The 15,317-nt window shown below is 37.3% G+C and overlaps 1 protein-coding gene across 4 annotated transcripts in view; it reads right to left on the reverse strand.

Annotated features, from left to right (window-relative positions):
* The window catches only part of LOC109423939 (adenylate cyclase type 3), a 273,333-nt gene that overhangs the window by 86,407 nt on the left and 171,609 nt on the right, over nt 1-15,317 (reverse strand). For all 4 annotated transcript variants that reach the window (XM_062849826.1, XM_062849824.1, XM_062849827.1 and 1 more), the window contains exons 8-10: nt 5,944-6,071; nt 5,628-5,786; nt 5,105-5,243 (exon numbers count right to left, since the gene is read on the reverse strand). In XM_062849826.1, coding sequence (XP_062705810.1) covers nt 5,105-5,243; nt 5,628-5,786; nt 5,944-6,071 — 426 coding nt within the window. The remainder of the gene's footprint in view (nt 1-5,104; nt 5,244-5,627; nt 5,787-5,943; nt 6,072-15,317) is intronic.

Raw genomic sequence — 15,317 nt, forward strand, 5'->3', positions numbered from 1 at the left:
GTGTTTTGATCAAAAATATTGAGAGTGTCATACTTTTTATTGTACGTGACTGGTGAAAAAATCCCTTGATAGTGTTGAAAAGCTGTTGATTATAAGAAAAATGGAATTAAACTTATTTTTAAGACAAAAGCTGTATAATAAAAGTTTTATATACGCGTATACGTCTAGTTTATCTTCAAAAAAATACCTCTTAGAGAACAGACTTTATGATCGGAAGAATGCGAGTAACTTCAACAACAACAAATGCATGAGAGTTACCTACCACGTGAAAATCCATCGCCCAGTTCACACTACCCCCACCTGGTGGAAATGTTTCACGAAATACTGCGATGTGCAATATCGTCATCAGAAGGCGCTAGTGTGAAACGTCAAACGCAAAGAAAAATGATGGGCACTCTTCTGGTTATGAAAGCCACAACCAAGATTCAAAATGATCGTTAAAGGCGTGGTCAATGAAAATTTCGTCAGTGTTACGTTTGTTTGTCTGTATACATACCATGACAATGCTCACGAAAAAGCAAAAAAAAAAAAATACTACCGCTATGGATATTAAATAGTAAATTTTTTCTTCAGCCAAGCAAACAACACCAAACTAGTCAGTTAAAACTAATAAGTGATTTTGTTTATTATAATCTAACGAACAACATGAACAGTCGCTTTCTCAAAGGTCTTCAACTCAACTCTCTCTTGTAGACCGTTTGATGAAAAAAAAATGATCAAAGGAGTTACGAAATCTCACCGAAAGCACCATAGATAATCTGAAAGAGACTGGTTATGCCCAAATTGAATACAAATTTACGCATTTGCACGTCCTGCCGTCTAGCCTTTGACAAACGAGCCATCTGTATATCATCGGTAAAGCAGGGCGTAGGAAGTTCGAAAACGACAACAACTGAGAAATTGCCAGAAGTGCTAAGTGCAGAGAGTCATGTCACCGTACCATCAGCGACATCAGTTTAAACAATTAATCACGCCCCTTTTCAAAAATGCTTTGATATATACTTCAACATCTATACCCATTTCAATATTTTTAACGTTGCAAAACACGCTTTCAACATTCATCTTGAAGAAGAGGGAAAACACTTGTCCTCAAATGTAACAGCAAATAATGAATAAACGACTAATGCGCGGAGGGCGTGATAAAATCGGAACATTACTGTACATATAATATACATAATACATAATAAAAACAGCTTGTTTTACTCACGCAAGGCCATTAACAATAAAATCAGCATCAAGCTGCGATTTCCGGCCGAAATAAAGGCAGGAACAAATCTCATTTTCTTCTTTTGTCACAGCGCTCGTTGACTCGTTAAGGGGGAGGATGATAAATAATAAATGTATTCGATGGAAAAATATCCAAACAATTAGGCAACATAGATAACTCATCGGATTTATTAAGAAAGTTTCTGTGGAACTCGAATTACACCTTAAATTTGTTGATTTTCTTGAACATTTTATTTGTGCCCCCCTCAAAATGTTGAATTCCGACCAAAATTTTCCGAGGGGGCGGTGACATAAGAGAAAATCGAAATTTGTATTAGCCTAATTTACACTAAAAAAAAATTATTACTAAATGTGAAAATTGTGAAATGTTTGAATTGTCATAACTTTTTTGTTTATTAGTTTATCATCACCAAATTTTTATGGTAGATTACTAATACAATGGACCGTTTTCCCTAAAAAAATTGCGTTGGTAAAAAGATAGGGTTTTGAAATATTTGAGTTTTTGTGACAAAAATGATATTTTTTAATGTTAAAAAAGATTTTTTTTCACAGTGTATATTTTCTTAGGAATCACCATTTAGTTATCTAACTTTGCTGAACAATAAAATCAGCATCAAACTGCGATTTCTGACCGAAATAATTTACACAGAAAAAAATATTTACCAAATGTGAAAATTGTGAAATGTTTGAAATGTTATAACTTTTTTGTTTATTAGTTTACCATCACCAAATTTTTATGGTAGATTGCTAATACAATGGACCGTCTTCCCTAAAAAAATTGCGTTGGTAAAAAGATAGGGTTTTGAGATATTTGAGTTTTTGTGACAAAAATGATATTTTTAATGTTAAAAAAGATGTTTTTTTTTTACAGTGTATATTTTCATAGGAATCACCATTTAGTTATCTAACTTTGCTGAAAAATTCATAGCAATCGAACGAACCATTTTGGCTGTACAGATTTTTGAATATTATTGAACCATTTTCACATACACCCTTTCGAAAAGTTAGTCGTGATTCAAAATAAAAATTTGATATCGAAAAATGGCGATTTAGATGGAACTGAAAAACTGTGCAAAGTTTCAGTTCAATAGAAAATCATGAATTAAAAAATTTCCTTAATTTTGATGCTGTTGCTTGGAATCGCTCAGTTCGATTATTACTACGAAGCTGAAGTGAAACAGTTTGCTTGGTTGCATAACTTATAGGCGTTATCTGACAGATTGACACTGTGCTGTGAAAGTTGGAAGCAAGAGAAATGACTTTTCAACCGTTTCTGGTTCTAGCGATGGCTATGAACATATGAATATATTCTCCGTGCAGTTGAAACCCGTAATTTTCGACTAGCGAAGTTGGATTTTTCTCTAAATCCGTGCGTCGGACCTAACATCAGAAGTGATGCGCTGTATGGCGGACCAGGTTTACTATACAGCGCACCACTTCCGAAGTTAGGTCCGACGCACGGATTTGCAGAAAAATCTAACTTCGCTAGTCGAAAACTCCGATTTTCAACTAAATTGAGAATCTAGTTGAGAATACATTAGGCTGCGGCTTATTTTTTAAAAGTTGTTGAAGCCTGGAATTCGTAAGCTCTTTTGGATTCAAATGACACAAAAAGAGAAACCTTTGAGTTTGAGCCAAAAGTATTGAGATTTAGAGGTGGCGCAATCGCCGCAAAGTTGAAATTTCGAGTAATAAAAAGGTGCTTTCACTTCAAGCGCCATAACATTCCCAATTTTCAACCAATTTTCAATCTTTTTTTTATAAATTTCTCACAAATTAAATTTCGAATCAACTCGTAGAACATTAAATTTTTACAAAGCCATGCAAAATATGAGTTTTTAAAGATTTAATTTATTTTTTTCTTATTTTTACAAAAAAAAAATCAACTTCAGAGTCCTATAACTTTTTAACCGTTTGACCAATTTCAATTTTTTTGCTTTTGTAGATATTTTTGTTGCCTAAGAATGCTGTGAATACAACGTACCTTAAAAAAATCGTTTTAAAATGGATGAATACCAAAAACACGTATTATATTAGAAAAATCAGAATTTTGGCAAAATTTTAATTGTTTTCATGTTTAGTTCCGGACTTAAAGTGAAAAAAATATTCTTAATAATCATATGGAAGCCTTAAGGACAAGGTATTTGGAGTACATTGCTCAAAATTTCTAGAGCACCGTTTTTTAGAACCGTAGAACGGATTTGGATTAAAATGCATCACGCTATTGACAGCCACTGAACAATTAGCGTGATGCATTTTCATCCAAATCCGTTCAACGGTTCTAAAAAAACGGTGCTCTAGAAATTTTGAGCAATGTACTCCAAATACCTTGTCCTTAAGCTTCAATTTTTGGAGTGTTCTAAATCAAAAAATATTTTCATGTTCGAAACGCGAGGAAAAAAAAAATGATGCTAAGTTTCTAATTTGGAGTAAAAAATTAAAAATAATCGTCAAAAACTCCAATTTTGCATGAAAAAAAAAACAAGTTTTAAGGCATGTTTTGGCAGTTTTGATGAAAAGTATCATGAAAATGACTACTTTGATGAATAGTTTGTTTGAGATAAAGATAGGCAACATAAATATCTACAAAAGCAAGCTAAAAAATTTGAAATTGGTCAAACGGTTGAAAAGTTATCGGACTCTGAAGTTGAAAATTTTTGTAAAGAGAAGAAAAAAATAAATTAAATCTTCAAAAACTCATATTTTGCGTGACTTTGGAAAAAAATAATGTTTTACGCGTTTATTTAAAATTTAATTTGTGAGAGATTCATAAAAAAAGATTGTAAATTGGTTGAAGATTGAGAAAGTTATGGCACTTGAAGTGAAAACTCCTTTTTATTACTCGAAAATTCAACTTTGAGGCGATTGCGCCATCTGCAAATCTCAATATTTTTGGCTCAAACTCAGAGGTTTCTCTATTTATGTCATTTGAATCCAGAAGAGCTTATGAATTCCAGGTCTCAACAAGTTTTGAAAAATAAGCCGCAGCCTAATGTATTCTCAACTAGATTCTCAATTTAGTTGAAATTCGGAGTTTTCGACTCGAGAAGCGAAGTTGTATATGTAGAGAGGAGAGTATAGAGAAAGTGGATAGAAAGATACAAAGTAGAAGGACAGGGACGGGCCACGGATTGAACCCAGGACCTTCTGCGTATGAATCAGAAGCTGGAGCCACCAAGCCCGTCTTTTTTCAGTAATCATAACACAGCAAAAACTCACTAGAAGGTTAAAATTACACAGTATTGAATATATTTCTCAGTAATATCAGTTGGTATAATTTACTCACTTCGACACTTCGTCTGACGTGCTGTTGAAATGATTTTTTTTTAAAAAACACGCACACATCTTAATTTTCAGAAATTTTCACAACTATGTCACGAAAACGATAAATGTTTCAATATCCAATCGATGATGAAACGGCTGACAATGTCATAGATAGGAGAGGGCAAACGAGTAAGAAACTTCGGATGAAAAAGATCATGGAATCAAATTTATGTCGGAAATTTCATAAACTAACTTCTGAGTGTAGACGATAAGAATTCATACACAGTTTCCTGTGGAGCAGAAGAGGTCGAAATAAAAATCAATCAGCTTTATAATAATGGTTCACTTGAGGTAAAAAGTGGAAGGAATTTCAACAGCGAAGAGTAATGATGAAAATTTGTTTTGCGTCAAGCAGTACAAACATTTCGAAGTAAAACTCCAGAAGATCTACGAAAATCGATTATCGTATAAATGATACATTTTGATTATTCTCATCACGTCATTCATTACGGCAGACGCTCCACACATACCGATGTCAGCATACATCATCCTATCGCAGTGCTCGTCATTCCCCAAAGTAGATTCTTAACAACACATAAAACATTTAACTCACCGGTTTCACCACTTTGGTAATAAAGTACGTCTTCAGCCCAGCTATCCGAAGTGCTTCCTCGCGCTTTTCGCCGTACGCCGGTTCCACCTCGAACTCTCCGTTCAGGAAGCTCAACGTTTTTTCCGACAAGTGAACCCGGCTGTTTGTTTTTCGTAGTGACGTGCGTTGTTTCGGATTCCGGGCGCGGTTGTTTGTGATATGCGGTGATTTTAATTACGTCGAAAGCCGACCAGCATCACAGGGCGGTCGGCATGTCGCGCCCCAAATGACCGTGGGGATGTGATGGTTGGAGATTTTCGCCACCAAACAATGGGGCGTGGTTTCGGGCGGCAGTCGATGATTAGGGTTAGGGAAATTTAATGGAAACCATGAGTTAGTTAGTGGTGAAGGATAATTTGTCGTTCGTTAAAATAGGGTGCAGCTTTGTTCTCGAAATTGATCATGATTCAGGAAAAAACAACTTATTTGGAGATTCAAGAAACTTTCACAAATAAGTCGCACCCCAACTCACCATCTAACTTACCCGGCTTTGCCGCTCGATTCCATCTTGTTGGCCAGTTCCACATCCTTGGAGTAAACATCGAACTGCCACTGCCGCTGACCGAGGATTCCCGCCAGGACGGCTCCCGTGTGGATTCCCACTCGCATGTCAACGGGAGAATTGGTCTTCTGCTGGACGTATCTGTCGGACAATAAAACGCACGCAAGCAAGCAAGCAAACAAACACCACAGAATTAGTCACCAACAACCCAGCTACTCCGTGGCTCCAATTAGTGGTACCGCACCGCATCGCACCAATTGCTGGTAGCTGGGGCTTCTAATTAAATTAAACTACTCACTTGATTGCCTTCACCATCGACAGTCCCATGTGGACGCAGAGGACGGCGTGGTCCGGCCGTTCTACGGGAGCCCCGCTGATGCAGTAGTAGCAATCGCCCAGGATCTTTATCCTTAATTGCTGGTATTTCTGTTGGGGGCGGGGAGTTGATGGAACAAAACAAGCGCGCCCAAGCAGGATTCGTGCAGAAACATTGGAGAAGAAAAAAAAAGAATTTAAGTCATAAAACTTGTTTTGGAAGTCCAATAAAAGTTGACGTGATGCTGTGAGCGAACATGAAGCCAACCAACCGCGCCGACGGATCGGATGGGCGGATGCATGGCGATGCCGATGGATGCAGGACGATGCTGCACTGTGGTTCAAACAGCAAGGCTGAGAAGTGGCGTAAAAGAAAATATATTAAATGAAAATTATGTTTGTATTAAAATAAAAACAAAATCTGGATCTCCAGTTGTGGTAAGAATATCTGAATTTTCTGGTTTTAGGAAGAAGATCTTAAACTACATAGAAGGAATTAAATGACTTTCAGGAAATGAGGTTGAAGCATATTGAAAGAAACCCAGATCGGAGTTTTTTTTCTCAAACTACTTATTGAGAAGAAGCATAAGTTTTTACATAAGACAACGACAGGTCTAAACCGGTGGTGTCATCGTGGTTACACTGAGTAGTTCTTCGGGTCGGTCAAAGAATTAGTGCTATCGTAGCATAGCATAGCATAGCATAGCATGAATACTTGCACAAATCTTGGATGGAGTTGCAAAGTTGAATATTTCCATTGACATTGCTGATGTCGCTACTATCTTCAATGTCATAGATTCACTCAACTCCACACACCTGGCCAAGTCCTTGCAAGCATTTATAAATCCCTTCATCAACTTAGAAAGAGCCCAGAACTGAAGCATCTTCCAATAGATGAAAGGATGTTGAAAATAGCGAATTTTCAACTTATATGCAGTTAAATATACTGAAATAGAATTATTTATAAATAAATAATATTGGAAAGATCTCACCAATTGTTGTGGGGGTTTTGTGGTTCAATACCGATCATCTAATTGTTTTGATTAATGTTCTTCTCTGTAAAGAACAACACAATACTCAGCAAAGAACAACACAATACTGAACACTAAACACCCGCGCATCTATTGTTTTGATTTTCACTCGAGACAATAGCGAACACGTTCGAATATGCTGCCATACTCACCCCCAACAGGAGCGATGCATGCACAGCAAAGAACAACACAATACTGAACACTCCGGTCAAAGAATTAGTGCTATCGTGCATTTAAAAAACAGTAGTTTCTCAGTAAGTAAAAAGAAAATCGTGTTAAGTACTGTTCCTTTGAATCCCACTAAGAATTTGCATCCTTTGACAGATATGTATTTCGACCTCAACTGTAAGGTCGTCTTCAGTGTCTTGTACTTGACTCGACTAGTTTAGTATCATTAGGAATATCTTCAGCCTTACTGGATATAAGAAAATCACCTTGGTGATTTCTGAGATATGTTCAGCCCCGGGCATAGGAATGGCGGTAAAATATCCCTTTATTCGGATTTTCAGTGAATTCTGAGATGCGTCTACTCTATGAAGCTGGGGTAATGAGTGGGGTTTAATCCCAAAATGTCTTCATTGCATTGGGTACGAGTTTTGCGGCTTCATATATGTGTGTCAGGAAATAAAAAGATTTCTAGTTGTTTTGCTCTCACATACTTCTATACAGAACCTCTTTTGTTAATATTCTAATTTTTTGCACCTAGAAGTGTAAGAATAGTCTCATTTGTGATATAAGAACTTACTCTTTCGCATCCACAATAGATCTGATTTGCTTATGGTAATATCCAAAGTTTATTTGCTTTGTTTGCTCTCCTACATATAAGAAATACTCCTATGTTAATTTCATATATTTCCTGCATTTACGAATTTAATAAAATCGTCGATTATTGGCATGATATTCATGTGCTTTAACCATCACACCAGGTCCGCTCCACGCCCAAAGATAAACTTTCTTTCTGTTATTATAAAGATAATACTGTAAACGAGATTTTCAGCTCTTTCTTATATTTAAATTTTTGTTTGCACTCTCAATCGTGTAAGAAAATAGGTACTTTATAATTTTGGAAAGTCGGAAGAACCTCTTATATTTTCTATAGTGTGATTCAGAAATCCTTTTAAACAAAAGAAATATTTCGAGGAATCTTTCAAAAATTCGCCCGAGATTCCTTAATGAAAATCTATCAAATCATTATTCGGATTTTTTTAAAGGATTTCTTTAGTTTCTTACAGGGGTAATTTCAGAGAATTCACTCGACGGTCCTTTGAATATGTCTCAAAAGATTTTTTTAGAAAACCTTGCTACGATTGCTTCAAATCCCACAAATTTCTTATTCCTTAAGAAAATTCTTAGTTACCTTTAAAATTCTCTCCAAAGTTTTCCTTAGATTACCCTAAAACTTGCAAAAACTGGAACTTGCAAAAAAATCTTACCTGCATTGCTAGGATATTGCTCAGATAAGTTTTCCGGAAGTTCCATGGATTTCGGTTGAAAGTTTTTCAGAACAGCTTCTATCAATTGCTACAGATTTTTTTTTAGAATTTGCGTCGGAATTTACGTTAGAAGATCATCTAAAAATTTATAGTGAAGCTTCTATGGTTCTTTTTAAGATTTAAGATTTGTTTCAGGAATCCGTACGAGAATTCTTTTAGAAAATTATCCTGATCCATGGATTCCTTCTGAAATGTTTTCAGTGTTCCCCCAAAAAGCTCTCCAAGGATTTCCTAAGAAAATTTTTCATATAGTTCTTCAGAACTATATATTACAAATTCTCGGGGATTTCGGCTTTCAGTCAAAGAATGTTCGATCAGCTGTTAGCTCTGGCAGTGTTGGCAAGTGTCGTGGATCCTCCTGGTGTAGACCTCCCATTTTATACCACCCACCCACTACCTTCGGGGGTGCTGGCAGTAAATGAGACTTGTGCAGTGCAAATTCAAAACGAGACAATCAACCGTGAGATGTACACGGGATTGGACAAAATTGATTAATTTCGAGCCCTGAAGAAGATCCCAACATCTGGATCGAAACGTTGGCGATGAGATAAGAAAATCAACGCTTTTCTTTGACTGAAAGCCGAAATCCCCGAGAATTAAGTCAACTTCCCAGTCGAACCTCTACATATATATTACAAAGATTCCTCAAGTTTTTTTTTCGAGATTTCTTAAGGACAGACTTGTTAGGGTCCCAAAATGGCCGCCACAATGGCCGACTTTGGCACCTACTCACGATTTCGAGGGCACAGATTTCTTCGTAAACAATACTAGCGCATCTGATCTTTTTATTTCAAGCTTATTACGAGTGAGCAAGAACAGAATAATGAAATGTACTGTTGTGTGAAGCTTGCTTCTTGAGATTTGTGCGTTTGAAGTTTTGATGCACTGTTGAAGCGGGATTTCAAGAAGTTTGTCCTTAAAAAATCCTAATAAGATTCCTCCATAAGTTATTTCAGGAAAATATTCTATGGATTGCTTCAAAATCTAATATTGCTAATTTAGAGAAAACTTTCCGTTTTACGGTAGAACGAAAAGCTACCGCAGCTGTCAGACTACTGATTTTCACTGAGGTATCATCGATCTACCCTAGCGAGCCGTAGGGATGCCTTGGATAACCTTGGATACGACGTCGATGATCATTGTTTGTTGTTGGTTTTCAGTTCAATTCACCTTGCAAGCATGCTTTGATTTGGCCTTCAGTTTCAATGATAGGACGATTTTCAAGCTTGCGGTAGGACTTTGACAGCTGCGGTAGAACTCGGCGGCTACCGCAGAGTGGAAATTTTTCTAAAAATCAGTAATACATACAGGGGATAGACAATATGAACGGGACAGGCAAAATTTTCGCTTTTCAAAAAGTGCATCCAATATTCTCAAATTTCCATTGTATGTTGATCAACTAGTTGTGTATCAGTGGTCCAAATTTGGAAAAGATCGGGCTATTCTAGACGAAATAAGAAAGATTCTAGTAAAAAGGATAATCAGCCGATAGTTCATGATATACAACTAGGTGATCAACTTACAATAAACATTTTAGATCTTTTGATGCATTTTTCAAAAAGTTACAGCATTTTGGAAATTTTTTGAAAAGTGAATATTTTGCCTATCCCGATCATTTTGTCTACGCCCTGTAGATTTTTTCAGATATTACTCCTGTAACTAATTCTTAAAATCCACCAAGAATCACTTAAGAAACTATTCTAGGAATTTGTATAAACATATTATCGGAAATTTCTTCAGGTATTTCATTGGAAATTTTAAAAGATTCTTTCAAAAGTTCTTCCAGTGGATTCTTCGAAAAATTTCCAAGAAATTCCGTCAGAAATTCTTTCGGGCATTTCTTCAGAGAGTCCGCCAGAGATTTGTACAGGAACTGCTCTAGGAATTCTATTTAAAAATTCAATTTACATGTATCCAGTTTTTATTTCTAAGATTCATCCAGAAAATCCTACAGATATTCCTCCACAGATACTTGCATAATTACTTTCCGTATTTCGGACACGAATTCCTCCATATCACAGTTTTTTCTCCATGTATTTCCCCAGGAATTTATTCGGCATTTCATCTTAGGATAATTCAATTTTTTTTACCAGGGATTCTTGAAGAAATTTATTCAAAAATATTTCCTAGGGAATATCTCAAGTTTTTCCATGTTGTCCTACAGGATATTTTTCAGAAATCCACCCTCAGGATTCTCGAGGAATAGGAGAACTTACGTATTCTCGGCAGTTTTGTTCTCATCGTCATAGGGGTTTTTTGAAGCCTGTTGATCTCAGGGTTGTCCTCAAATCATTCCCAACCAAGCTGCGTTATATGCCCAAATTTCAGGCAATTTGGCCCAGTCATTCTACTTTCAGAAAACTATCAAAGATTGATTTTCTTTAGGATTTTCGTTAAATTCCTCAATATATATATATTTTTTTCTGACATTTTTGACCGTCTCCGCTGAAAATTCAATGCGGCCGGTGAAAAGATTCCGCGTGTGATACCGAAGAGGATCAGTGAGGTGTGCTCTTTTTCTGTGATAATGTACGGCGACTTAGTGGAGATGGACGTGAACACTTGTAGTGTGTCAATTTGTGCATTTAACTGTTTAGAATTTGGAAAAATCGTCTTCGTTTGAAGATGTGTGTTTCGGACTTCGGATCTCGGAGACGGATCCGGAAGAGATCGATTTCAAGCAGATCAGTGGACTACGCGGAACTTGGTGAGATCTTTCTGATTACACTCTATACTTTATATTGTTATATAACTACTTGTAAGTTGAAAATTCGCTATTTTCAACATCCTTTCATCTATTGGAAGCTGCTTCAGTTCTGGGCTCTTTCTAAGTTGATGAAGGGATATATAAATGCTTGCAAGGACTTGGCCAGGTGTGTGGAGCTGAGTGGATCTATGACATTGGAGATAGTAGCGACATCAGCAATGTCAATGGATATATTCAACTTTGCAACTCCATCCAAGATTTGTGCAAGTATTCATGCTATGCTATGCTATGCTAAGTATTCTATGCTATTCCTCAATATTTTTTTTCTAAGAACTAAGGTTTCCTGCGAACATTCTCCAGGTGCTGCTCCAGCAAGTTCTTAAGAAGTCTCACCCGAGATTGCTACAAGAACTTCTCTGGGATCGCTTCAAACATTCATTCAAAAGTACTTCCTAAAATTTCTACAGGGATTCTACTGAAGCTTTCATCAAAAAATAGAATTCCTCCCGAAATTCTTTTGAGGATTTTATTTTATCCTCTGAGACTTCTTTAGAATTTTAGGGATTTCTTCAGGAATTTCAGCATGGGATTTCATCAGAAGTTCTTCCATGGAATTCTTCTAAAACTTTCATTACAAAATCTACAGGGATTTCTTCGGAAATTCTTTCCAGAGTTTCTCCCAAGAATACTTTGAGGAAATCCTTCAGTGATTCTTGCCGAAATTACTATAAGGTTTTTTTTCTAGAAATTGCTCCTGAGGTTTCATCATAAATATTAGAGATCTCTGCAGAATTTTTTAAGGTATTCTACAAGACATCCCTGAAGAAAATGTCTAAGAAATCCCTGAAGGATTGTCTCGAGATATCTCTTAAAAACTCCTGGAAATGCCTTTGAAAACTCCTACAAGAAGTTCTTGAAAATTTTCTGGAGGATCTCCTGGACAAAAATTTTTGAAGCATTTTATGAAGTTACTTCTGATACAATTCCTGGATGAATTCCTACGATGAAATGTAGGATAATAACTGAAATTAATTAAAAATACCTCCAAAGAAATTCTCAAAGAAAAAAAAATATACAATTTATGAAGAGGTTTGTGCACAAAATCCTAGAGAAATTTTTGAAGGAAATCTTTCAGAAACAAAAGAAATACCTGGACGAGTTCTGTTCGCACCCTCTAGTTCCCTAGAACAACTGAAGAAACTAAAACATGAATTTTTGAACGAATGCTTGAAATAATACCTGGAATAACAACCACCATACATGGGAAATTTTCTTTAAAATTTCCTTGAAAAATGCCATGGAATAGATTCTAGAGTAATTTCGGAAGGAATTGTTGAGACAATCTTTTAAAAAATCTGAAAGAATTCTTAAAAGTTGGACTGAATAAACCCAAACTTATGCCGGAAACCCCGAAGGAGCTATTGGAAAAAAACCCCTAGAAAAACTTCCAAAAGAATTTCTTGAGAAATTTCTAGAGGAATTTTCAAGAACTACCTAAAAATAAAGATACTTACCTATTTTATTCGAATAGTACTCGAAACTTTCAAAACTGTTTCAAGAAAGCAGCGAATTTCCCGGCGTTCAGTCAAAAGTTGTCATTTTTGCGATGGTGTCCCGTTATACTGTATTTATTGATATCTTTCGCAGTACGACGGTCCAACCCCCAATCAAAAATGATTAATTGAATCTTCTATTCAAATCTGAAGCTGGTTAGCATGTGTAAGATACCAATTGTTGGAAGCAAAAGTTTGATTCTCGCGCAAAACGTAACGCGTGGAATGGGTCTTGGAAGGGTTCTGGAAAGTAACCCTGGAGGAGGCTTTTTAAAAGGAAATCCTGGACATATGAAAAGAGCTCCGGCTCTGAAGGAATCGGGCAGTAGCTTTTGAAGAATTTCTCGATCGAAATCATTCCAGAAGGTTCTCCTGTAGGAATCCCAAAACGAAATCTAGCTGACATCTTAAAAAAATAATGAAGGAATCCTAAAAATGATTCCTAGAAGAAAATTTTGGATTTCTGGAATAATCCCAGAAGGATTTTCTGAAAGAATGCTTTAAGAAGGAACTCTTTGAAAAGTCCTAGAAGAAGCTTTTGAGAAAGTCCCAGAAAAATTTGTGGGAGAAACCCAAAAGGAGTTCTTGGAGCAATTTCAAAAGGAGTTTTTGAGGAAAACTCATTTAAAATAATCTTGAAAGAATTTCCGAAAGAACTTCTAAAGGAAACCTCGGAGGAGTTTTTCAATAAGCATTTGAGTCAATAGCAGAAGGAAGAATTACAGGAGGATTTCTCGGGTTGCTCCTACAACCAATGTCGATTACTGGTGGAACTCCTGAAAGAATACACAGGCGGAATTAAAAAAGGGGTACCTGAGTAAATTCTAGAAAGAACTTCTGAAGGTACTCCAAAAGGGATTCCTAGGTACCCAAACGGAAAATTTGCATCAAATTAAAAAAATATATACATCGAACGGAATCGTATAAGTTGGTCTAAAGGAATCCCAGAAACATTTTTGGAACACGCAGAGGAAATATGGTACCGTCTACCCCCGTTGATTTGAACGACATCTCATGCAAACCAACGGGGTTCATTTTTTAATTTGAACTTTAGAACTTTCAGATATCACATATGCGCCTAGAACTTTCCGTCCTCAACAATGTACTGTACCGGTGACCGCCAGCGTCTAAAACATCTGAATGTCATCGCAGCTTAAGCGAAGAATTACGAAGCAACAGGGTGCGGACCTGGTGTGATGGTTAAAGCACGTGACTGTCACGCTGAGGACTTGGGATCGAATCCCTCTCCCGACAAACTCACAAAATGTGAGTTTTTCCTTCGGAAGGGAAGTAAAACGTGGTTCCCGAGATGAACTAGCCTAGGGCTAAAAATTTCGTTAATACAGATAAAAAAAATCGAAGCAGCGTTTCCAGATGAGGACGGCACGATGTGCCCCCTCTAAAGGACTACTAGAGTACAGTAAAAGCAGCCGTCAACGATGCAGCCCAGAGCTCCACCGAGCACATGGAAAGGAGCCGACGAAACGAATGGTGCGACGACAAGAGCAGGGATATTTTGGAGGAAAAGAACGCAGTGTGGGCGGTTATGCTGCAGCAAGGAACCCGGCAGAATGTGGAACGTTACAAACAAAAGCGGTAACAGCAGACCCGCCTCTTTCGGGAGGAAAACCGCCGCCTGAAAGAAGCGGAGTGCGATGAAATGGATCTGCTGTGTCGTTTCCAAGAGTCACGGAAGTTATACCAGAAGCTTAACACCATTGGCGTAGCTAGGTTTTTTTTTTCTTTTTTTTTTCTCACTCACTCTCTTAAACAAGCACAGAGGTACACGGAAAGATCGATGTACACAGAGCAAGGAGTAACTTTCACGCAGCGATCGAAAAGACAAAAGATTTCATGCAAACTTGTGTGAAAATTCACGCAAATTTGTGTAACACCGGATCAGCACATTTTTTGTGCTGATCCAGTCGTACGCAAATATGAGTGAAAAATCCTTTGTCTTTTCGCAAGTTACTCATTCGCTGTGTACTTTCGTTTTAGGGTGTACAAGTCCTCTCTTGCATCCCGCTTTTTCTAGTGTTTGAGTGAGTGATAAAAACGGAAAAGCTAGCTACGCCAATGCTCAACACATCCCGCAATGGCTTCGTACCTCGAGCCGCAATATCCAGAGTTTAGCACGAGGACCTCTTGACGGACGGACGGACGGACGGACGTGAGGTGATCGAAAGATGGAAACAGCGCTTGAATGGCGTGGAGTATGTAGGCACGGTAGACCAAGGCTACGGAGGAAACGACTACGTCAGTGCAGCAGAGAACGGAAATAGTCCAATTCCCACGTTGAGGGAAGTTAAGTATGCCATTCACCAGCTCAAAACTAACAAAACAGCTGATAAGGATGGTATCGCAGCTGAACTCATCAAGATGGGCTTAAAAAGTTCGCCACTGTTATATCCGTTCTGTGAACGCACTCTATCAAATGAGAGAAGAGTTCTGATGTGATCTGCAAATACAATAATAAAGTTCAGTTGATTTACAACTGCCAACCAAACCACTATGGCATTTCATTTCGTTGCGTATTTCTTCCTCTATTGTTCTCTCCCCGCAACCCGAGTTGG

This window comes from Aedes albopictus, chromosome 2, assembly GCF_035046485.1.
Source record: "Aedes albopictus strain Foshan chromosome 2, AalbF5, whole genome shotgun sequence".
Lineage (NCBI taxonomy): Eukaryota > Metazoa > Arthropoda > Insecta > Diptera > Culicidae > Aedes > Aedes albopictus.